Source organism: Delphinapterus leucas, chromosome 2 (assembly GCF_059928025.1).
Source record: "Delphinapterus leucas isolate spDelLeu-1000000601 "Yukka" chromosome 2, BTC_Dleu_Yukka2, whole genome shotgun sequence".
Lineage (NCBI taxonomy): Eukaryota > Metazoa > Chordata > Mammalia > Artiodactyla > Monodontidae > Delphinapterus > Delphinapterus leucas.
The window spans coordinates 20,392,127-20,418,215 of NC_143130.1; the positions used below are offsets into that span (position 1 = coordinate 20,392,127).

At 38.6% G+C, this 26,089-nt stretch overlaps 1 protein-coding gene across 12 annotated transcripts in view; it reads left to right on the top strand.

Annotated features, from left to right (window-relative positions):
* USP6NL (USP6 N-terminal like) overlaps positions 1 to 26,089 on the top strand; it is a 208,228-nt gene that overhangs the window by 101,896 nt on the left and 80,243 nt on the right. For 8 of the 12 annotated variants that reach the window (XM_022580293.3, XM_089906504.1, XM_089906510.1 and 5 more), the window contains exons 3-5: positions 17,192 to 17,341; positions 22,192 to 22,259; positions 24,908 to 24,990. In XM_022580293.3, coding sequence (XP_022436001.1) covers positions 17,287 to 17,341; positions 22,192 to 22,259; positions 24,908 to 24,990 — 206 coding nt within the window. In that variant the 5' untranslated portion in view covers positions 17,192 to 17,286. Of the gene's footprint in view, positions 1 to 17,191; positions 17,342 to 22,191; positions 22,260 to 24,907; positions 24,991 to 26,089 lie in introns of those variants that run through there. The other 4 variants (XM_089906509.1, XM_089906508.1, XM_089906514.1 and 1 more) reach the window with 2 other exon arrangements.

A 26,089-nucleotide genomic window follows, 5' to 3' on the forward strand; every position in this document is an offset into this window, starting at 1 on the left:
GTTAGAAGGTGGTAACACCCTTTAGGTCAGGACTTTAGGATAAGTGGAGTAATATAGCCTTGGACGGTTTTGTAGTAATTGTGAATAGTCTTGTAAGGGTAATAAAACATGGAGAAAGTACCTGAAGAATGGACTCAGTGAGGAGCAAGGGGAGACTCTGGTAATTAGAAATGATTGAGTTTCATGATAATTTGAATCAGAATTCTAGCTTGATTTTATTAAATAATGGCTTATGAATGCATTTAAAAGGAAGCGATCTTTAGGAGCTTTTCTGGGTATAATAAGAATAAACTAATGCAACCTCCTTCTTTGTTGTTGTCATTGAATAGACCACCTAAGGAAATGTTAGAGATAGGTTTTATTTGGGTGTTAGAAAGGTATGTGATAAAGTCTTCTATGATGCCACCATAGACTAGAAGTAATTGGTCATGTAAGGATTTTATAATGATTGATGGATCATGTTTAAAGTAATTTATTTATATCAGAGTGAAGGTCTTTGCCAGTGTGTCCTAGGGTCTTAGCTTATTCAACATCTTTTCGGTGGCTAGAATAAAAATTCAGTTATAATCATTGGATTTATGATGGAAGGAGGAGGGTACAGAGTTGACGAAGCTTATAAGATTATGAAATGGAGATTTACAAAGATCTTACAGGCTAGAATAGTGGACCAAAATGAAAAAAAGCTTGACTAAAAAAGATAAAATGTCAACCTCTACATAGCAGTTGAGACAGCTCCTAAGAGGAGGTTGAGAGATGTTACATATATGCTAAATTGGAGCGCATTACGTTGACTTGCCAGCCTGGTTTGGTTGCAGATCAAGGGCGGTAATAGAGCTGTTGTTCTCCTCACCTCAGACTTTTTCTGGGCTGTCATGTTGGATTTAGGTGTCACATTTCAAAGGGGACTTTAATAAAATGTCATGTGTGCAGTGTGAATATATCAGTGATTTGTATTTATGGGTTGTCATGTGCAAAAGCCCAATTTTGTTTAGAACTAAAAGGAAAACATTTCTAATAATAATTAGAATGTTTTAAGATGGAAGGGGGGATGACTTGTGAGCTTGTGAGAGTTCATCTCTGGAAGCATTGAAGGTCACTGCATTTAGAGTGACCACTTATTAAGAATGTTATAGAGGGAAGGTCATCATTTGGGGGAGGTTGAGCTGGATACATTTTGAGGTTCCCTTTAATCCCTTTAACTTTTCTTTTTAATTTGATTTTTACTTAGGTACCTACACAATCAATTTTATCAATCTTAAGGACTTTATTCATAATTAGTGTCTTATGTTTATATGGCACTTAAAAGTTCTGGAATGCTTTTATGAGCCTGATTAAATGGGATGTTTGCAAGAATTCTACAGGTTGGACAGGAGATTTTTACAATTTTTAGGCAGCTGTATCTTAATTTAGAATATGGCTTCTGGGTTCTCGATAGTCTGGGCTCTGGCACCTGGCACCTGGCACCTGGCTGCGAGACCTTTGGAAATTTCTGAATGCCTTTGTTTTCCTCATCTGTAATTTGGTGATAATAATAGTGACTACACCGTAGGGTTGTTTGAGTTTACATATGATCATTGCTTGAGAATATACGCCTAGAACATTATGCTTAGCTTAGAGCAGCAGTACCTGACACGTTGTAGACGTTTAGTAAATGTTAGCTACGCGCTTGTTCTTATCACCGTGTATCTCTTGTACAGGTAAGGAGACTGAAGCTCACACAGGTTGTGGCCCAAGTTTACATCAATAATAAGTGGTAGAGAAGTTATTAAGAATTCTGTTGAATTGGATTTAAAAAATGGGGTAAAATTACTGGTATATGGACAAATTTGTGAAACAATATTGATTTCACTTTAATTTAATAAGACTTTTGTGAAATTATTGACTGTAGATTTTAGGAAAGCTAGGGTTTTTGTGGGTGTTTACGTATATACACACATTCCAGACATAATTCAGTAGGAAGGCCTTTACTAAAGCATATTATAAATAAAGATAACCACATTTCCCACAAGATTTATGGTGCTTGATAGGGTTTGAAGGGAAGTAGGCAATTAACTTTGGTTTCTGTTGGCTTTCCTAGTGCCAAGCAGTTTGAGCTTCTGATTTCTAGATGTGCTTAGATTTCTCGAGGAGCATAAGTCAAACTGAAGGCATCTCCTAGAAGAAAAATCCACATCGGCTCTCATTTATAATATTGAAGTAAACAGAAGAATGATCTCACCAAAACTCTGTTCTATCTTTAGATAGTCACCTCTTAGAGTTAGTTCATTAAATGCTATGTAGTTTTCTGGTCTAGTTAGAAACAGTTTAAGTTGTGTAGTAACGATGTTGTTCCCTGTAGAGGGTGTGATGCGCTTTAAGGATTGTTACTTTTGCCTTGCTTCCTTGCTGGGGAACACATCTCTTAGGGTAAGGATACTTTTATTCATTTACAGGGTTGTAAACATCTTGAGGGCAGATACTGTGTTTCAGTATTCTATGTTTCTCAGTACTTGCAAAGAGCTTTGCACGTAGTGAGTGTGTGAAGTTGTCAAAGCATTGATGGCTTTATTGGAAACCAAAGAACCCATTAAATTGGTTGTATTAAAAATGGTCAGTTAAAGTAACTTGCCATTCACAGTGATCTGTTGCCATTCAAAACAGATTATAAATGTAATCTGTCAGCAAGTTTATTAAAGTTATGTTCTTGAAAAGGACTGCAGTTGGCAAAAAAAGCAGTTGGCAAGATCAGTGTCATAAGGAAGATATGAGTTTAAATGAAAAAAATACCCTCTAAAGGGCTTTAAAGCCATTTCAAAAACATTATAAACGCAAGTTTATAATGTTTTGTGGAAGAGAATTTTTCCCCGGCCGGGTGGGGGGGTAGGGGGGATGGTTCAGGCAGTAATGCGAGCCACGGGGGCAGCAGGTGAAGCTTCCCTTGCTTGCCGGCCGCTCACCTCCTGCTGTGCCCGGTTCCTAACTGGCCACAGACGGTCCACGGGGGCGGGGGTTGGGGGGGTGGGTTGGGGACCCCCTGGTGTAAGACATCCATTACAAAACCACCCAGATTTGTCAGCAATAAAAATCCCCTCTGGTAAGTAAACTGATAGGAAAGTTGTAGTGTGAGTTGCTGAGGCAGATTCTCCTGTCAGTTTTGTTATTTGGCTTGTGCTTATTTTTAAAGTATGTGAACCAGCCCTAAATAGCATAAAATATAATGTATTATCCTTTGTTTAATTTTTGCAGTTCTCAGTAAAGCGCTGATCCTTTTACAGATTATTGTGGTAGAGGGCCTAGTTTTCTAGCCATATACCGAGAAAATAGAATATAGACCCTTAATCTCCTCTTCCTGCGCTGACACAGGCCCCCTGCCTGCATGGGCTGCTGGAGGTGAAAGTATTCATTGGTTTTCCTTTGGTCACCGGAAAGAAGAAGTTTTGCATTTGACAATAGTTTCTATCTCTTTGAATTTCTGTTCTTCCTTTCCTTCCTTTAGAGCAGTAAAGACAACTGGAAGGTGAATCCATTCCATCAGGAAAAGCTGAGGTGGCCTTGCACTTGAGAGGTCTCTGGAGACTAAAATAAGGGACCATCTGCTTGTGCAGAAGCAGCTATGCTGGAGCAGTAGTAAATCTTCAACCTTTTCCTGAGGAAGGATTTTTCTCCTATTAATTATCTTTACAGTTGTTAAAACTTTTATGTGTTATGTTTTGGTAAGGTGGCACATGTACATGGTAAACAATTCAAGGTGTACTGAAGGTTATCCAGTGAGAGATAAGTGTCCTTTCCATTCATCTCCCCCAGGACAACCGCCGTTAACTTTGTGTATTTATGTACATCCCTGACCCCAGTAGTGTGTTATACCCACTGTTCTGAACCTTGCCTTCCTTCCCCCTCTAGTATATCTTGGAGATGAATCCAAATCAAATCAGTACAGAATATTGCTTCATGATTTTTAACAGCTGAATTGATGAACATTTATGTCGTTTCCAGTCTTTTTTGCTGCATTGTGAAGTTGGTCATGCTTATTTACTCATAAAAGAGGAATTTGGTTTACTGTTCTAAATGCATTCTGTAATTTCAGATAGTTTACTCAATGAGTAGGTAATAGTGCTTTCTAAGAAATACTTTCCACAATGAGAAGGATTGCAGGTCTTTTATGTAAAATGTATTTTTATAGTCAGTCTCCTGGAGTATGTGGAAATTGGCATAACTCATCAAGTACAGTATTCTAGAAGAGGCTTTGTCCCATTTAATGACTTCTTAAAAGAGCTTTATTCTTTGGCTGCTGTGTAAAAAAAATGACTTAGAACCTGATTGAACCTGTGTATAAGTTTTTGAGGTAAATTGAGGGTGAGGCATTGGAGTGGGAATGGGATTTATAGGTTACTGTCAAGAAACCTTAAATGTAAATTTTCAGGATCTCCAGACAAGGTGTTACCTGGAGCCTAATGGCAGCCCTTTCCCCTTTTCTCTCATCAGTCAGTTGCATTTAAGACTTGTTTTGTTTTTGTCTTTAAATCTTGAATGTAATGGTGCAAGTTTCTTTTGGAAATCTGTACGCTACTACTGCTATTTTTCTCAAATATGTTATATTCATTATTAGGAAATTAATGAATACATTATATAGGCACTTCATAATATTAAAGGAAAATATATTTGGATGTGATTAGACTTGTTTTTAAAATTTGTGTTTTGAGCAGAATTTTACATCATTAATAAAAGACTTACAATTACCATTCTCTTAGTCATTCAATTCTGAATGACCCAGGTAGTAATGAATGAATACCTCGGTAATAATGATATGTTAATGTATCAAAAGATGAGTTGTTGGTAAGTTTATTTCATTTTATTTATGGCCTCAAACTAATTTTTAATCCCCAAATCTTTTCCTTTGCTTATTTTCCTGTGTACACTTAACTTTTGCACCAAGAGATTACCTTCTGTTCCAGTGGATGGGTGGGATATTATGAAAAGAGAAGGGGAAGGAAAAATGATAAAAGTTTAAAGACCTGTCTTTCCTGCCCAACATGACTGTTGCCATAGGTGCTATTGAAATAGCTGTACTGTCACCATGGACTCCAGCTTTTTATTAGAACGTCACGGCTTTCTCCACTTGTCCAAATGGTGAGTTTCCACCGTTCTTGTAAGACCTGGGTCAGATGCTGCCTTGTAGGTAAAGTCTTTTTCTGACTTTGCTTTTTTCCTATTGGCTTCTCTGTAGCATTTAAAAAAGATATCTATTGAGGGGCATTTATCACATTATTTACAGTTGATTGTTTTTCTGACTCAGAAAACTGTGATTTTTAAAAATAAACTTATTTATCTATTTATTTATTTATGGCTGCGTTGGGTCTTTGTTGCTGCGCGTGGGCTTTCTCTAGTTGCGGTGAGCGGGGGCTACTCTTTGTTGTGGTGCGCGGGCTTCTCATTGCGGTGGCTTCTTTTGTTGCAGAGCACGGGCTCTAGGTGCATGGGCTTCAGTAGTTGTGGCACATGGGCTCAGTAGCTGTGGCTCGTGGGCTCTAGAACGCAGGCTCAGTAGTTGTGGCACACGGGCTTAGTTGCTCCGCGGCATGTGGGATCTTCCCGGACCAGGGCTCGAACCTGTGTCCCCTGCATTGGCAGGCGGATTCTTAATCACTGCGCCACCAGGGAAGTCCTGAAAACTGTGATCTTTTTGAAGAATTATGTTTTATCCATATGTATTCACAGTGCAATGGCAATAAATTATGCTCAGTAATTTTTGAATTAATACATATTGGAAGACTTAATCCACCTCATTTTTCCAAGGGAAAGCTGGTATTTATATTCTTAATCTGACCTTCATTCACTTACATGATTGATTATTAGATATTTCAAATGGAATTTTTAGGTATCCATAGAGATAAAGCAGAGTCATTTTGATGACTGTAGATGACTTTCTTCAAAAATTGTTTCATAGCTTTTCATCTAAAACCTCATAAAAAAGACTGAGGAGCAAGTCTGTTTTCTAGTCAGCATGCTCTTTTATTAAAAAGCTTAAAATGTGTTGGAAAATTAAAAAAAATTTTTCTAACATATATCAATATTACATCTTTATATTTTTTATAAAAGCATATTTTATAATAAAAGTAGTATATGCCTATTATTGATCATTCAAAAAATACAAAACTGCAAAGAAAAAAAATTATTCATATTTCTTCCTTTCAGAGGTTAAAATGTTACCATTTTGGTGCATTTCATTTCAGTCTTTTTTTCTCTTCATGGTGTTTTTGTTTGTTTGTTTGTTGATGATTTGGTGCTTGGTGTTGGGATAACTGTAGGCTTCCGCTGGCACACTCCTGGTGAGATCCATCAGTTAAGACCTCTGTGGGTCACCTCTAGAGGGGCCATGCTGTGTTACTATAGCAGGCCCCTCAATTCAGAAGTACTTCCAAAACATTGCCAGGTTGTTTTCTTTTTGAAGCCATTCAATTTTTTGTTTTGCTCAGTTTTTCTTCACCCTCCCCTCCCCCTGCCCCATTAGATTTGGTGTGTTGGTGACAGTGCATAGGGACAGGCGCCAGCCAGGCAGTGGGGCTCCCTCTGCGGCAGGTGACCAGCTCTCTCACTCACACACGGGCTGGTTCACACTCACACCTCAGGGACCTGCTGGTGGTTATACGCCGTGGCTTTTAGGATAACTTGCTCCAGTATTGAAACTGAAATGTTAAAAACTGACGAATGCCAAGGATGAGCTGGGGCAAATCCTAGAGAGCAAATCCTGGGGAGCCTTGTCTTCGAAGAGTAGACAGAAGGGAAGGAATTAACACAAAATATTGAGAAAAAGTAGCAAGGGAGGAAGGAGAAGAACCGAGGGCAAGGTGTACAATGTAGGCAGAGTCTCAAGACCAGGGAAATATTTTGCATTGTTCAGTCCAGCTGAGCTGTCACAGGAACGATCCCCTCCTCTTTCAGGCCTTCCCCGACTCACTCAGCCAGCCTCGATTGCTCTCTCTGTTTTGCTATCACAGCGCATGGTGTGTCCTTCTCCTGCAGTCTTTGTCGCCATGTGGCATGAGTCCCCCGCTGCTTGCCAGGCTCCCCGACCTGCTCGCTCTGCGCCATGGTCCTGGGCACCTGGCTGGCCCTCCATCAACGCTGCTGAATAAACACATGGCTACATACACTGTGCCTACTTTCCCAATTTTTCAAATTTTGTCCAAGGGTAAAGCTAAGGAAACTTTATTACCTACTCTGCTGGTAACCAACAAAATGCCAAAAATGAAGAAGATTTGTTTCTTGGTCCTAGATGGTTATTTATTGAAGGTAGGGTAATACTCGTGTGCTACTGTGCTGACTTTTCTCTAACTCAGCTTGAGATGCTTTTACTTGTATTTTCGTATTTGTATAAGTCACGAGTTAAGAATTTGTGAAGGTGTTTGATCTTTCTTTAAATTATGCACATTTATGTTCCAAGGTGATATTCAGATTGGATTGATAGAATGCTTTTAGTAAGTGGATGTTTTGTGAAGCATCTGTGCCACCATTGAAACAATGATGTGAGAACTTCACTGCCCATTCCTTTAACTTTGGTGAACAATGTCTATTTTGTTTTATTAAGGTGTCTTTATCAGGGAAATACTGAAATCTTTGTACAATGTTTATATACTACCAATTGCCAGTAGGAGATGTGTTGGGAATATTATTTTTTAAAGTTTGGTATACTTTAGAGCTAATGAATCTTTACTCTGAAGAACATCATGTGTTGTATATAGAAAAAAATAAAGCCGTGGTTGAAAGGGTTTGTAAAAAAGAAAAAAAGTGTAGGACTGGATTATAGTGAATAGACAGTATGAATGAAAAAAGAAAAAAGTGTAGGACTGGATTATAGTGAATAGACGGTATGAATGAAAAACCATGTAAGATGCGACTGGTGTGGAGCCCCTGCCTTCTTGTTTCCTGCCCAGGGTCTGGCAGTTGGTAACTAGTAAAGCATTAATTAAAAAAAAAAAAAAAAAAAAAAAAGCTTAATTGTATAATTGTATCTAGTTGTATATGAAAACAATAGTTAGCTGCCTCAATTTAAACTTTAGAAAAATTTGGTTCCTTGTTTATAATAATCAGATACTGTGAAAATGCATTTTATATCCTTAAAACTCTATGGCAGCTCTATGGAATCAGTGGAGTGAAACCTTGGAAGCTTGGGTATCTGAAAGTGTACAGGAATAAGTAACTTCGGAAAGTAATCATTTTCAGATCTAGGAAGACTTTTCTTTTTATTGGAGTAGGATATTCACTGTGGAAACACAAGAACAGTAGTTTCGAGCACACTGGAGTCAACTAACCCACTTCCTGGTGACTGTGCACCAGTTTCTAGGTAGTGTAGACCTTATTAGTTTAGACACACCACACACACACACACACACACATTCTCTCTCTCTCTCTCTCTCTCTCTCTCTCTCTCTCTCTCTCTAGCATAATGGGCAGGTGGACACAGACTTTGGAGCCTTTCAGATGTGGGTTTGAGTTGAGCTCTGATGATAATTTAGCCTTGGACAAGTTGCTTGACCTCTACGTTTCATTTTTGTCATCTGCAAAATGTAAATGATAATAGGGTTGTTTGAATATTAAATGAGGTTTTCTGTACACCTAGCATAGTGCCTAATAGGTATTAAAAGCTCAGCAAACAAGTGTGCATTGTTAACAGGCAGGATAAACTGTTCTTCCTTCCTGAGTGATCTTCATTTTCTCCACAGCTTTTCTGGCCTCTTTTCTCTTCAGAAACCCATTGGCTTCCTATTGACTGGAGGGTATTTCCTTGGCCTCTTGCCCTTGTTTAATGCTATTTTGATGATACCTGTTGACAGATCCTCTTGATAAACCTTTGTTCATTTGCATGCTATTTTATTTATTCAAAGACCATGTGGAGTGATTAAGAGCACTCTGAAGCCTTATTGTCTTGGTCTGAATGCCAATTCTCCAACTTCAAAGCTGTGTGATCCTTGCAAGTTCATTAACCTAACAATTTTCTTGTCTCTTAAATGAATGATAATGATACCTACCTCGTAGTTTAGATGTGAAGACATTAAATGAAATAATACACATAAGACTTTTAGATTGTGCAGAATAAGTGCTAGCTATTACTTATGAGCCTGGCTCTTTGTTGGTACTTAATGCATCTAGACTCCTGATCAATGACTACCCCTGTATGTATAGCAGTTTTGATGTTTGTTGTGTAATATGCATAGATCATGTTATTAGGATTTGTTAGGTGAGGTGTGTTGTATGTTGTGAGAGTTACGTGGTATTGTGTCAGAGTTTAGAACTCTGTCTCTTTTTTAAAAAAAAAAAAGATTTATTTATTTATTGGCTGTGTTGGGTCTTCGTTGCTGTGTGCGGCTTTCTCTGGTTGCGGCGAGCGGGGGCTGCTCTTTGTTGCAGTGCGAGGGCTTCTCATTGCGGTGGCTTCTCGTGTGGAGCACAGGCTGTAGGCGTGTGGGCTTCAGTAGTTGTGGTATGCGGGCTTCAGTAGCTGTGGCTCGCGGGCTCTAGAGCACAGGCTCAATAGTTGTGGCACACGGGCTTAGTTGCTCCGAGGCATGTGGGATCTTCCTGGATCAAGGCTTGAACCCGTGTCCCCTGTGTTGGCAGGTGGATTCTTAACCACTGCGCCACCAGGGAAGCCCTGTCTCTCTTTTTAATGATTGTATGAATGACAGCTTCAGTGTGATATGAACACTTACATTTATCGTATCCCACATTGCTGGCTTTTGATGGCCTTATGTTCCAATTTGAACCTAAGGGACATTTGGGGACCAAATACTTGCATAGCTTATACTTTTGTTTATGTATTAATGCAGTTCTTCCTGTTTACTACTCAGTTGTTGTAGGTAATACTTAGTTCTTGTTTTCATGTGTCATTTTGGGCACAATTTGGTTTTTGCATATTTGCATTTTTGATTTAAAGAGTAGAAAAGTTACCTTTGGGTTTACAATAAGACTTGCCAAACTATCTGTGGAATTAGTTATTTGCTATTAGGGTGAGCAGTCTGTGAATTCTCTTTGTCTTATATCTGGTCTACAAGAATTTGCTGCAATTGCATCATTTGTTATTAATACCCATTGGGCTGAATTCAACACAAAGTTTTTTGTAATTAATAAAACTATACATGCTTACAATTCCGAATGAGCTGAAAGAGTTGTGAAAGTTAAGGAAATGAAGTGGATTCAACAGAATTCTTTCTGTAATCATAGAAATTAATCGTGAAGACATTTGATTTAGTATCTACTAAAAGCATAAAGTATTTTAGTAAAGTTAACTTCAGTAATTTGATGATTATCCTGTCAATTTTTTTTGCCTGTTTCTTGATCATTTCCTGTTACTATCCTAAAGTATTGATACACCACTTAAAATGTAATAGAGGAGGTTATGATCACAAAGAATATTTTATATAAATGGTTCTTGGATTCTACACAACACCATTGGTCTCCATTTTGCACAAATAATTGACAATTTAGTGTGATAAGATTGGAAGGCTACTGGAACCCAGAAAACAACTGTTAAAATTCATAGGAATCACAAATAGATTTGTTTCTAAGAAAAGAAAAGTAAGCACTAACAGAGGTGAGAAGAAATAGAAAAAGATCACTCACTTATACTTTAACAAATAGTGTGGCGGTTAGAAACAGGGCTTTGGAGGCAGACAGCCAGACTCTGCTCTGCCACTTACTTCCTGTAGGACCTGAATCACTTCGTCTCTTCGAACATCACGCTCCCTGTGTGTAAACTAGGGAGGGTCATAAAACTGACAGAGTAGGTTGCTGTGAGGATTATGTGAGTTTATGCATAGTAAATGCATGGTAAATGTCTGGTACGTATTAAACCTGCACTAAGCAGGTTATAAAGTATCCACAAGCAAGGAGTTGTTACACACCAGTCTTGTGTCATCTGTTACTACAATCATGCTCTCATGCTGCTAGAAAAACTGCTAAGGTGTAGTCTTGAGTTCGCCAGCAATTGTAGGCAGGTTGAAGTGAGTAAAATGACTCATATGCTTGTCTTGGTTCTAGGTATCTGTTGTTGGCAATTTTGTCATTCAACCCTGCTGCCAAATGTGGAAATTAAACTCACATTCAACAAGTAATAATTATGTTTCTCATTAGTAGTAATGGTATTTAAACATTGTTACATCACTTCATATCCTTTTTCTCTGTGAATCATCTTACACATAAACGTTGGAGTTACTAGTCTGATTTTGGGAGTTCTAGGGAACCAGTAGTAATGCTCTTTCTTTTTGAGGAGTAACACAGGAGACATTGACAGATGGAGAGCAAAATCTTTTGGCTGATTGGAGGGCACGTTAGATCTGAAGTGGAAAGGGCTTATTAGCCTCTCTTGACTTAGATTTACCCACCGGGTGACTAGCACAGCCAAGCAACCCCAGGCCTCCCATCAGGGCAGGTGCTTTCCTGCATAGAGAGGATATCAGAAGGGATGTGCCCTTCTGATGGGGTGGCTGGGTGAGAAAGCGAGGAGCTCGGCCAAGCCCATCCCCAGCTCCTCTGCTCCCGAGAGAGGAGTGAAGGAAGAGTGGGAGGGAGCTGGGAGTGTTTCTCTAGCTGAAGGCTAGAGCTTGAGCTTGAAGCATGATGGGGGCACACGGAGCTGAGTGAGCTGGAGCTTCCAGTAAAGGAAGTGAGACAGTGATGGTCTGTGAGTAGGTTGGGGAGCTGGAAAAAGAGGAAGTGTGAGGTTGGAACACAGACATAACAAACAAGTCTCTGGTTTCTTTCATCTTCCAGTAGCCACATAGTACATACATACACTTATTCATGCATGTATTCATTCATTCCTTAATGGATATGAAGGTCTTGCAGATAATCAGAAGTGCTCATCAGAAACAGATTGTGACTTCTCATGTCTGAGTCCTAATAATATTTCAAATGCTACCTTGAAATAGACTTAAAAAAAAAACAGAATAAAATGTATGAGAAAGGTAAGAATCTTTAGCAGAAGCATATATTTTCTTTTTTCTTTTGCAGTAAAGCTATATCTGGAAAATAGCTTATAAATCTAATTTTAAAAATAAGTTGATATATTGTGTTTACCTGGTTGAATAATTCACATTAGTAACTAATTTTGAGTAATTTTTCAAAAGAAATACTTAGTGAGCAACTACTGTGTGCCGGGCACTGTGATGGATATGAGAGATACCAAGATGAATGAGATACTGTCTTTTGTTCGTGGAGATTACAGTTTAATAGAAGTGGCATGGAAGTAAGTATATTCAGTAAATTGTTGTGGGTAACAGATGGTAAATACGGTAGATCTAAAGGCCAGTTCTACCAGTAACCAATTCTACCTTTATGGCAATGGGCATTGGTAAGGTGGATCCTCTAGTAGGTCTGTAGTCATGATTAAATTTTAGGGAAAAAAATTATCCTGTTATAATGAGTCCTTGTCAGTAATTGTAGGACTTTAAATTTATTTTGTTTCTCATCTTTCTAGAATTCAGGAAGCAAGTAATAGAAGCCTTCTCTGGAATTGTTGTTAAAATTATGATTTAAAGTATTTTATTAGTTTTAGAAATATTAAATATCTACCTGATGCTGGGTGCTCCATGTTTAAAATACTGGAGATGTGTCCTGTTCTTACAGGTCTTAAAATATATATGCCTACAAACAAAACAACGTACAGACAACCTACCAATTATAAAATGTTAATCTTTTTATTTGTAGAAGGAAGAGAAGGGCCTGGAGAATTGAGAGGACTCTATGAAAGGGAGGGACGATGGCAGTTGGGAAACTGTTGGAAGAGAACTCATTTGAGCAGTAGATGACAAACGTGCTAACACGAGGACTTTGCTTTATCTCTCCTCAACCCCATCACTCTCCTTGCTTGAAAGTTGGGCTTCTATATAAGAATTTGTTTGAAGAAATGTGTTCTGCAAACTGAATGAAAAATTTAAAAATGAAAACACGATATAATAGAAAATGCTGATATCATGCTACTAGTGAGATAATAGAAATATTTTGAATGGAAAGGTATAAATCATATTTACACTGACAGTTAAAAGCTAAAATTGAAGAGCACTTAGGCTTATTGTTTGAACACTTTTGTTGTATCAGACAGTGCTTATTACCAGAGGAGTATGAAGATGTATGTGGAAGCTTGTGTGGCTCTTTTGAAGTGGAAAGTGGGGCATTTCTGAGGACTTTTGGGTTTATGGCATTGGTTCTTTCCTGTATTTAACTTTCAGCCTTTGGCTGTCCCTTCCTTGATCATGATTAGTTACACTATTTTTATAATTGCAGCTGTGATCAGAATCTTGTTGTTGTGTTGTTTCCAAGTTAACATGGAAAGAGGGGAGGAAGCCAAATGATTTTTCTGAGATTACTACTCTAGTGGGGGAAGGAAGAAGGAGAGAAATGGGTTTTTGAGGTTGTGCATTTTTGATACGACACTTGTTTAAGGTGGAGTTAACTGAGCTGTGAGAGGTGGAGGTGGGACTGTGCTGGAGGGCACAGGAGCATGGATAAGGGTAAAAGGGACCAGAGATTTGGGATCAGTGCTCACAGGACCACCAGGTGGAGCTTTTGGCTAAGGATGTGAAGCTGTCCCGGGATGCTTCCCAGTAATAAACTTTGTTGCGGGGAGAGTAGGTATACGTCACTTTTAAGTGTCCGTATTGAATTTTATCTCTCACAGAATAACTAGTTAAAATAAGTGGTATTTCAGGTTCTCTTGTGACTGGTGTGCCTTCCTTTATTTTGTTTTTAGTTGTGTTTTGATGTTGATCTGTTTAACTCGGCTTATTTCTCCTCTGAGCGTTCCCTTCAGCCTTGGATCTAGAGCATGGCAAAATAAATGCTGACGTTTTTAGCAATGGTGCCTTTTAAGGTTTTATCATTAGAAGAATCTTTATAATTGGTGTATCTTAGTCCATAGTATTCTGCGAAAGCGATCACAAATAACTGAAACATTGTTTAGGCACCATCGATACTTAGGGCCTCTTTTGGTTGAAAGCTGAGATGGAATTAAAGAACTCAGATTATAGACGTGGGTAATTCACTCAGATCATTTCAGGAGAAAGAAGGCATTTGCTTTGTGTACATGCATTGAGCAGGAGAGGAGAGCCAGCAACCGCAGCAGCAGCTCAGAGGCGGGCTAGACTCCCTCTTTTTTTTTTTAGGCTAAAAGGTCTCTCTGATGGTGACTCTGCTTCGCTCTGCGTATTAGGTACCGTTTTCCTCTCTTCTGAAGCATCTTTTTCTCAGCTTACTGGTAGTTTCTGCTTCCTCTTTTTTTTCAGCTTGCCTTTGGTTACAGTAACCTGTTAAGCTCTTTACCTCATAATGTTTCACCTTTAACTCTCATTACAAATTGACTCTCTAGTTTATCCTAGTTCGAATTCCTAAGAGAGGACTAGTTGAATAAATTATGTTCGTGCGTTGGGAAACTTTACAGCTGTGAAAAAGGTTGAGGTAGATCCACTGATATATTGGACCCAGCCTGAACAATGCGTCTGGTGACATCACACCTTGGTAAGTGGCTGCCACAGTGGGAATATTCGCAGCATAGAAATTGGCAGATGCCACAAACCAGGGCTCACAGCCTAAACTTCTTCCCTGCAGGAACTGGTTGCTAAGCCTTTATTGGTGTTGATATGCATAAGCTCGAAGATGTGCTGTTAAGCAAAAAAGAGTAAGATCTAGAATTATTTATAGAACGGCTCTAGTTTTTAAATAGAAAAGGGACATTTAAATATATGTGTATGTGCATACATACATGCAGATTCTTGTATAGTGTGGAGAATAGTTTTGGGAGATAACGGTGGCTGCTTCTAGGAAGGGGGGACTTAGGTTTGGAGTGGGGTGTGTGGAAGTGTGCAGATCAGAGTTCAATTTTAGATGCTTTGTATATAGTTGATTATGAACATTAAAAGCCAATAAAATCCTTACATAATCACAGTGTCAGTAGTCAATATAATTTACTTCAATCTCAAACATTATGATGAAGTATGTAGGAAGGAAATATAATCCTAATGTTGAAAGTGTCAAGGTCAGATGAATTCACTTTTCCCATATGTATCAGATTCATAGCCATGCCCCTTAGTACATTGCTTCATATTTGACCATGACTTTTATCACTCTCTGCTTTGTTTGTTCTGAATTTTCTAATAGTCTTCTTATCCTCTTTTTGGTGTCTTTCATATGGAAGCTTTCACTGTGTCGCTAATAATATCTGTGATCTACATGTTGCCTAGAATCCACTTTCTTCTTGAAGACACCTTGTATTCCCTATTCTAATGCAGGGTGGTCACTCTCTAGGCAACTACACAGTTAGCTTCCTGAGATTGCATGGATCCTGTGTCTACCCCTTTTTTTGATTCTGTTAAAAAATTATTCTGACACTTATTAAAACAATAAAGAAATCCCTATAAATAAGAGATTTATAGTCAGTCAGTCAAGCGAGGGCCTTGGTGGATAGAAAATTACTAAGAGGAGACTTCAAGGATGGAATTCTTGCTAAACCAACTTAACAGGATTTTTGGTAGAGGCAGGCCAGTGTTACCAGATATCAGGGGTGGGGGATGAGGAATCTGACCAGATATCAAGAGCAAAGAGATGTCAAGGGTTGGGGGACTCTCACTGAACTGACTTAGCAGGATTTTTGCTACAGCTGGGCTAGGCAGGCTAAAACAGGACTCAAGGCCTAGTAAAGAAGATGGTTAAAAGTTTGGACAAGGAGAGAGTCTTTGTCAAAGAAACATTGTTTAGGCAGTAAACTCTGAATCATTGTATTAGTTTCCTCTTGCTGCTGTAACAAACTATGACAAACTTGGTGGCTTAAAACAACAAGATTGATTCTCTTACTGTGCTGGAGGCCAGAAGTCTGAAATCAGTTCCACTGGGCTGAAGTCAGCAGGGCTGATTCCTTCTGGAGCCACTAGGGGAGAATGGGCATCCTTGCCTTTCTGAGCTTCTGGAGGCCGCCTCCTTTCCTTGGCTCATGGCCCCTTCTTTCCTCACATCACTCCAGCCTCTTGCCTTCATCCTCACACCTACTTCCTCCTCTGACCTTGGCTGCCTTTCATAAGATTCCTGTGATTGCGTTGTGCCCACCTTCACGATCCAGGGTCACCTTCCCACCTCAAGATCCTTACTTAATTACATCCGCAAATTCCTTTTGCCATATTAGGTACATCCACAAGTTCCAGAGATTAGGATGTGGACATATTTTGGGGAGTCATTCTTCAGCTCACCCCACCTTGTAATATCTGTAAACATTTTTACTTTTTCCTCATACCGAATCAGTTGTTTAGCTTGGTATAGAATTCCAAGCTCATGATAATTTTTTTTTTCTCAGAACTTTGAAAATAAGTGCTTCATTACCTCCTAGTTGATAAGAAATTTGATGCCAGTCTGATTCTCATTCCTTGGTTTATGATTTGAACTTTTTCCCTCTCTCTAAGCTTCTGACATCTTTAACTGTATTGAATGTTACACCTGGCTTAAGCTGAGTGTAAACGTAATTCACTAGTGTCCAGTTAAGTGTAATTAATGTTCATAATCATGCCTCTAAGGTGGCTGTCACTTTTGCAAAGTACTTTCCATATTGTAGGTCCCAACCCTTTAAAAAAAAAAAGAAACAGTGAAGGGAAGAAGGAAAGAATAAATAGGACATTTCACAGTGCCACCCTGCAGTAAGCTATGCGTTTTGTTTCATGAAACATTTATTTCACTTGTATATGTGTGGTGTGTTAAATATTTCCAAAACCCTCCAGAATTTAGTATGCATTTGCTTAGTGTCTGAAACAGGGGCTGAAGCTTTCACATTAAAAAGTATCATTAAAATTAAGTTATAAAATGTACTCGAGAAGAGTATTCCTACTTAGCTTTAGTTTAATGTTTTAAATACAACTTTTCTTTATTGCTCCAAGACAAGTTTTATTAAAAGTAATAAGAATGTGGCTAATTTTGAAGTGCAAGATTAAGGCATATTCAAAGCCCCTGTTTGTTACTAGATGGAATGCTGGGTGTAGGCTGGTGTGGTTCATACTTGGGATCTAGCCTGAAAGGCATGTTTTTACCCTCAACAAACATCATCTTTGTTTGAATATCTGTAGTGCGTGTAACCACAGCAAGGTCTTTTTTTCCCCCTTAGAATATATCTCAGACCTTTTCTTTCTTGTGCCTGTTTCACAAATAGTTTAAAGTAGAGCTGCCTTCCGCTTTTCTGTTTCAGTTTGTTGCAGAATGTGTGAGGGACCACCTAACACTCTTGGTGTGCTTGCAAACTATAAAGCAGTAATGGAACCTTGGAAGAGATAAGTTTACTCTATGAGGACTGAAGCTGTTGTTAATTCCCAAAGCCAGACTGGTTATCTAACAAAGGGTAAAGTACTTTTTAAATTGAAATATATATTTATTTACATTCATCTATTAAAATGTATACTAGGAAAAATGGTCTGTCAATTTTGTTTCATTGAATTTAAAATTTAGTAACTTTGAATGAATTGTTCATTACAATTTGGGGCTAACTTAGTGATACTAAGTTACAATCCAGGTGGATGCTTGATTCTTTAAAGTTTTTATGTTTAAATGGAATTAGAGGTCTTCTTAAAATGCTCTAGTTGTCGTTTTCTTCCGTTCGTTTGTGCCCAGAGATGTTTTCTGTATACTTGAGTATTTAATCCAAATGCCTTTCTATCCTTACTGCTTAAAATGTGCCTCTTGTACTTTGAAACATTGTTACATTAGATGTAAAGTCAGTTAAGATAATTTGATTTGATTTGGCTTGAATACTGTGATACTTGAATACTGTGTTTGATAATGACAAGTGCCCAGGAACACAGCCTGGAAGTCAGTGCACACTTGCATAGACACAGACAGCTGCCAATACCTTCTGTGGTCAGTGTTTATAGGGCAAACTCTTTGTTCTGCAGTGGAATTTCTAAATAAGCAATCAGAACAAAACCAAAGGGAGTATTCTACTATAATTCTTAATAAACTTCTCAACTGTAGATCAGACAGTATGAAATATAATTTAACTATAGTGAATTCTGCATAAGGACACTACTTCTTACTGGAAAGATGCTTGCTTCACAATGCGGATTATTAAATAATGTCTCTAAACTTGGTGTTGGGAAAGATTGGCATTTCTATTTAGTCTCTTCAAAGAAGCAGGTTTGGCTATATTTTATAAAATTAGTTTGACTTTAACTCTGTTCTCTTTTACATTCATTAACAATACAAAATTTTCTCCGCATCAGGAAATACAAGGATAAGAACTTTCTAAAGGAATTTAAAGATTAGTACTGACTTGATTTGGAGTCAACTATTCTAATCATGTTAATCATTTTATTCCCATAAAATTAGGTACAGTTTCATCCAATTCCAGTACAACCCATATTACTTGGCTAGGTCTCCTTTCTGGAAATCTCTAGATTGGAGACGACCCATGTAAAGCGTTGTAGCTTACAGTTTGCCACAATGATGTTTTCTTGGGATACTTTGCATCTTCACTTCCGAACTCTATACTTTTTCCAGTTCTTGCCTTTACACTTTTAAACTTTTCATTGTCAAGTTGGAAATATAGTTGAGACTCCTAGGACTAGTAGCAGGAATAAAGGACTAGTATAAAATACTTCAAAGAAAGCACTCATTTATTGGATTTGGCCTAATCACCATAGAAATTCATGCTTAGCTGTTCTGGTAATGGAGTAGAATTTACTAAGGAGCCAAGTTTCCTAGTTTGAGTTTAATTTCTGTTAATTTGCTTTCCCTACCCTTTTGTAGAAGTGAAATGTGTTAAAGCTGGGTAACAGGAGAGGGAAAAAGGAATTGATGAAGGTTCATACGTCTAAAATAGGATAATAAATATGTGTATAATTGAGTTGAGTATCCCAGACTTCTGATTGTATAAGTTAACTGTGAAAATCTGAACAACTAACCTGTATTTTTCTTATTTTATTGAACCATTTGTTATTTATTCACATTTCCCTCAAAGGATAGTATATTGACACTTTGTAGTCTGAGAAAAGCAGTGGCATAAACATTTTTTTCCCAAATAAGCTTTAAGAAATTCACAAATTCCATTCTGCTATTTTTACTATTATAAACAACCTTGTGCTTGTTTGATTATCTCATTATCATAAATTCCTAGAGGTGGAATTATTGGGTAAAGGAGATGCCTGTTTTTAAGATTTTTTAAAACTTTTATTTTTTTCTTTACTTTAGAAAACTTTTCTTGTGTTTTGTCCTTAATACTATTTAACATTTGGACAGCACTTTGCTATTATGTGGGTATTTATTGGACTATAGTCTCTACCTATTAAGGTTTTTTTCTTTTTAATATTTATTTATTTATTTGGTTGTGCCGGGTCTTAAGTTGCGGCAGGCAGGCTCCTTAGTTGCAGCTCGTGGGCTCTTTAGTCGCAGCTCACTGGCTCCTTAGTTGCGGCAGGCAGCCTCCTTAGTTGTGGCGTGCAAACTCCTAGTTGCAGCATGCATGTGGGATCTAGTTCCCTGACCAGAGATTGAACCTGGGCCCCCTACATTGGGAGTGCAGAGACTTAACCGCTGTGCCAACCAGGGAAGGCCCTGTTTTTAAGATTTTTGATACATATTATCAAGTTGCTTTCCAAAAAGGTTTTATACATTTGTAAGTCTACCCACAGCATAAGTAATGGCAGATTTCCCCACACTATATCAAGATTGAGTAATATCGATGCATTTCTTGGTCAGTGTGAGATAGGTGCAAAGTGGTATTTTATTTATTTATTTTTATTTTTAGCTGTGTTGGGTCTTCGTCGCTGCGTGTGGGCTTTCTCTAGTTGTGGCGAGGGGGCTACTCTTCGTTGTGGTGCGTGGGCTTCTCATTGCGGTGGCTACTCTTGTTGTGGAGCACGGGCTTTAGGTACACGGGCTTTATTAGTTGTGGCACACGGGCTCAGTAGTTGTGGTGCATGGGCTTAGTTGCTCCACAGCATGTGGGATCTTCCTGGACCAGGGATCAAACCCATGTCGCCTGCATTGGCAGGTGGATTCTTAACCACTGTGCCACCAGGGAAGTCCCTTTATTTTATTTTATTTTATTTATTTTTTACATCTTTATTGGAGTATAATTGCTTTACAATGTTCTGTTAGTTTCTGCTGTATAACAAAGTGAATCAGCTATATGCATACATATATCCCCATATCCCCTCCCTCTTGCGTCTCCCTCCCACCCTCCCTATCCCACCTGTCTAGGTGGTCACAAAGCACCGAGCTGATCTCCCTGTGCTATGCAGCTGCTTCCCACTAGCTATCTGTTTTACATTTGGTAGTGTATCTATGTCCATGCCACTCTCTCACTTCATCCCAGCTTACCCTTCCTCCTCCCCATGTCCTCAAGTCCATTCTCTACGTCTGCATCTTTATTCCTGTCCTGCCTCTAGGTTCATGAGAAACTTTTTTTTTTTTTTTTTTTTTTTAGATTCCATAGTTAGCGTATGGTATTTGTTTTTCTCTTTCTGACTTCCTTCACTCTGTATGACAGACTCTAGGTCCATCCCCCTCCAAAGTGGTATTTTAAAATTTGTATTTCCTTAGTTTCTGATGACTTGAGTTTTTTTCCCCCATGTCTTGGCTTTTAAAATTAGCTTTTATTTTTATCAGAGCTGTACTTGGTGTAAAGATTCAGCAGCCTGTAAAACTTATTTTGAAAAATAAGCTGACTTCCACACCCCTCCCTCCAGGCTGCCCACCCCAAAGAAGTAATCACTCTCCACTCCCAGCTGGTTCATTATCCGTTTACTTGCAAAGCGCTAGATACCATGCCTATATTGCCGCTTCCTGTTCTGCAGATTTAGTCATTATCTCATGGTTTCCTGCTTTGGAGGGTGAGGATTTGGTTTTCTTCCCTGCACTCACTCAACCTCTTACATACACACACGCATCCCTTCAACTCTCAGGACTTGACTTCTTTAATCAACTCCCTGTTTTTAACCCCACCGTCACCTCTTCTCTGGAACCTCCATTTGCTGGGCCACTGAGGGCAAGGATTTAAAGAATCCCTATATTGTCGTTTTAGTGGGGTTTTAGGAGGAATGGATATAAAAGTGTGTGTTCCATCTGCCATCTTTAACTGGACATCCTTTTTCGTGTCTTTAGTGATCTTTTTAATAAAGTAGTGGTTAAAATTATGGACTGTGGAGTCAATACTGTCTGGATTTGAATCTATCTTTGCTGTTTACTAGCTTTGTGACCTTAGACAAGTTGGTTAAAATCTCTAAACCTCATTTTTTTTCCATCTGTGTAATAGAATTAATACAGTGAAGTGCCGTTGTGAGAATTAAGTGTGATAAGGCATGTAAAGTGCTTTCCCGCAGTATCGGATGCTGGCAGTATCTTATTATCTGCCGGGCACTCTGTGCGGAACACAGAGTTGTCACTGCTGTTGTTACTCCTGTGAATTTCTTGCATATGACCTTTGCCCAGTTTCCACTGGAATGCTTGTCTTTCTTCTTGATCAGAGGTGCCTTTTATACAGTCTGTCATTGATCTTTTATTTTTATTTATGGTAGTTGGGGTGTGTAATCATATCCACACTATTTCATGTTTTGACCTTTACTTGTTACCAGACTTAATGATTTTGAAAGATAACCTGGTGGTAATACAAAAGAAAACTTTATTTGTGGTTGTATTGTGGTAAAAAACTGGAGATTATAATAGTAGTTGGGGCAGTTGATAAGGGAGACCTGAGAGGCTAAATGAAGAAATGATTATATTCATCACGTCAGAGAAATATTTTTTTTAACTCCTGAAGTCTATCTTGCACTGATTTATTTTGCGAGCAAATTACCTAAAATTTTAAAAGCCTTCTTGAATGCTCTTCTCATCATCTACCCAAGTGGATTTCATCTGAAAACTTAGAGCTCTCAGTTCCAGTTTCTACTTTAATATTTATTTCTATGAAACTAGATCCAAAATTAACTCTTGAGGGATAAGATTTACCATATCCCCTAAGTTAATGCTGTGTTAACCAATTTGCTTTCTTTTGAGCATGGTATTGTAATATTGAAATGGTAGATATGTTGATATTTCAAAGTTATAATTACGGATACCTTATTCGATTTTGCTGGTTTGTCATTTTAGGCAGCATTGATTTACTGTTTTATTTTCATTTGTTTTATCTTAGTTTTATAATTAATTAACTTTATAAATCTTTAAATAACAGTTCATTGAAATTTGATCTCTCCACAGATTCAAACCAGGATGTAGCAATCAAACTTGCCCAGGAGCGAGCTGAAATAGTTGCTAAATATGACAGAGTAAGTATTCATATTTACTCTTTGAGTAATTTTTATTTACAGAAGTATAAACAGAAATGGAGTTCCTTTTTGGAGAGCTTAAATTACAGCAGCAGTTTGTTTACTTCCCGTGACTGTTGAAGTCATCTTATTTCTCTGACTTCATCTCCGTATTTTTTCTTCCTCCTTCCCTGTGCTTTAGCCACTCTGGTCACTTGTTATTCTTCCAACACTTCTTCCAGGCTTGCTCCTGCCTCAGGGCCTTTGCACTGGCTATTTCTTCTTCCTGGAACACTTGTATCCTGGATACCTTCATGCCCTATTGCCTCCTCTTTTTCTTTGCCCAGATGCTACCTCTTAGTGAAATCTTCTCTGACCACACTGTTTAAAAAATACACCCCTCCACCCCCTGGCTCTCTCTATCCCCTTTCTCTTCTTTACTTTTCACCATAGCATTTAAAGTATCAGCATACTTTATATTTATTATACTTTGTTGTCTGCTCTCCCTCCTAGAATGTATACTCTCCGAGGGTAAGAATTTCTTTTGTTTGATTTGCTCTTGTATCCTAAATACCTACAATAGTTCTGGCTCATACTAGGTATTCAATAAATATTTTAATATATTAGTATATGGAATTGGATACGCATTTTATTTATAATGGATACGTGATGTTAAAAATTGAACATGGATCTGAAAATTTGAATTTATACATGATGTATAATCTCCATTAGCATTTTATCCTTAAGTTAATTATGGAATCTCTTTTTTTTTTTTTTTTTTTGCGGTATGCGGGCCTCTCACTGTTGTGGCCTCTCCCGTTGCGGAGCATAGGCTCTGGACGTGCAGACTCAGCGGCCGTGGCTCACGGGCCCAGCCGCTCCGTGGCATGTGGGATCTTCCCGGACCAGGGCACGAACCCGTGTCCCCTGCATCGGCAGGCGGACTCTCAACCACTGTGCCACCAGGGAAGCCCTGGAATCTCATTTTTGATGCCCTAGAAAATCACAGTTGTTGACGATTTACATATATCCTTATTATTACCTTAGCTCTTGAGATCTACAATGAGTTGTAGCCATGATTTATAAATGTCATGTTTTATATTTATATCACTTGGATGTAATTTCGTATCTGTTATTTTTGATTACTTATGAGAATAACAGGAACATGAAATTATAGAAGGCCATCTGGACTGTGCCCTGCTTCCAGGGAGGCATACAGGCAGAGCTCAACTGAACAATCATGTTCCCAGAGTTTCTTTTTAAGTTGGTTGTTTGGAACATCAGACACCGTTTCCCATTATTATGATTAGGTTTTAATGTAGTCCGTGAAAAACCCAATTAATTTATTTAACTGCTTAACTAATTTAAAACCAATAGAACCATCGTTTGTTCATGCTCACGTGCATTTTTTTTTTTTTCATGCAGTTAACACTTAGTGACCAGGCCAAGTGTCATGCTAGGCCTTGGGGTTTCACTGTACAAACATGAGTTACAAGGGGTCCCTGCCCGCAAGATGCTCACGGCCTACTCAGAAAACACATGAACAGGCAGTTACCAAACATCCACGAGACAGTCGGGTACTAAGTGTGAAACGTGAGGGATTAGTGTAGCCTCTTGCCCTGGGGCTCCTGCTCTAATCAGTGCTGCTTCACAGCTCAGGAGGGGAGTGTGACGGGCAGTGGGTTGAGGGTGGAGCTCTGGGCACACGGACACTTGGTGGGGGCAGCCCATAGGAAGCTGTCACAGAAGAGTAGGGGAGGGACAGGAGAGCCAAGAGACGATGGTGTCATGAGGCTGGGCAGCACTGACAAGCACAGTGGAAAAGTCCACTCGGTGAGGAAGCCAGAGTAGTGTCCACGGGATCTGACGGTGGGAGGCCGGTTTTGACCTTGGCAAGGATAGTGTCAGGGCCAGTAGAGCTGGGAGTGAAGAGGAAGAGAGGCAAAGTAGGTAGCCCACTCTTCTGAGAAGTTAGGATGAAAAAGCAAGCCATACTTTCTTCTAAGATGTTTTCACTCTAAAACCTTCAAGTTTGGCTGTTCATTCTTTTTTTAAAAAATAAATTTATTTATTTATTTTTGGCTACGTTGGGTCTTCATTGCTGCGCGCGGGCTTTCTCTAGTTGCGGTGAGCGGGGGCTACTCTTCGTTGCGGTGCGTGGGCTTCTCATTGTGGTGGCTTTTCTTGCTGTGGAGCACGGGCTCTAGGAGAGTGGGCTTAAGTAGTAGTGGCATGCGGGCTTAGCAGTTGTGTCTCGCGGGCTCTAGAGCACAGGCTCAGTAGTTGTGGCGCACGCAGCATGTGGGATCTTCCCGGACCAGGGCCCGAACCCATGTCTCCTGCATTGGCAGGCGGATTCTTAACCACTGCACCACCAGGGAAGCCCTGACGGTTCATTCTTGAGTGGCTTCTTGTCCTCCGTTGCTCCCTCTTTCCCAGTCTGTTTCTCACAGGAACCCAGCTCTGATCACGGCTTAATGTCTTCCAAAGTTTGTATCAAAGAAATAGTGATTATTGCCCCAAATTTTTTTTTAAGTTAATTAGGGTCGATAATGCCTCAGTTCTAGCTCTTATTTTTAGCAAAAAATAAGTCTTGTTTTCTGTTCTTTTTAAGAAATTATTCAGTTTTATATATTCCTAATAACACCCTTCTTTGTCCCCTATTATAGGGACGAGAAGGTGCAGAGATTGAACCTTGGGAAGATGCTGATTACCTTGTTTACAAAGTCACGGATAGATTTGGCTTCTTACAGTAAGTTGCATAGTTTGAAAGCTAACTTTTAAAATTATGTTTCTATGGTCTCCTATTTCGTTGATTTTCTTTATTTTTAATAGCATTGCTCTGAATAAGATTCCAGGATTGATCCTGCAACATGCTTTTTTTATTAAATTCCTGGCATTTTTAACCTCTGTGATTGAAATTGAACTATAGTTAAGAATACAGTCTTTAATATTCATTGTGTTTTAGGAAGAACATTAAGTGCAGTGAATGAGTTATATTAATAATTTAGCAGAACTAAGTGGAAATCAATAACAACTTGTATTTCAAAAATAATGATAAAACATTTTATTTTATGTAAATGCATTTTAAAAATAATTAGCAGTTAGAACTTTAGTATCGTGCAGCCTGAAAATGAGCAATGAAAAGAAATGCCACTGATCTTCCTTATGGTGGGAAATGTATTTGTATTATTGCTTCTGAAAATTAATTCCATTTATCCTGAGTATGTTACGTAAGGAGTCGAGAGAGGCCTAGAGCACTATAAAGTAAAGTAGTTAAAGTGGTTTTGACTCTTAAAAACATCCTGAAATGATGTGAATTTGCCTGTTTGGTTCTGGCTTTGTTTAGTAAGATTCCCATGGGCTGGAGACTTTTCTGCATCTTTGTAGTTTGTATGGTTCCATACAATTTAGTGATTAACCTACTACTTAGTCACATTTATCCTTTCCCAGTCTCATTTATTATAAAGAGGAAGAAGCCAGGGATTTTTATTTTATGATACATGATTAAATTTTGAAGGAGGAATACAATTTCTTAGGGAGTTCATAGCAGTAACTTTATAGTACTCAGACCTTCTTTTTCCTTTCTGTTCAGTTTTCTTGCATTTAGAAAGTATTTTGTTGCATCTTGTTTTTCTCAGGGTGACGCAAGCAAACAAACAGTTCTGGGGGTTAGAATGTATGCTCTTCTTCTGGCTTTGCTGGTTTCAGTTAACTATTTCACGCCTTATCTGTGAAACAGAAATCATTAATTGCTCTACATACTTAGGGGTACTTGAAGCTTTGAAGAAATAAAATGATAGAATACTACATACAGGTCTAGACAAACGTAAGGTGTCATTATGCTACCT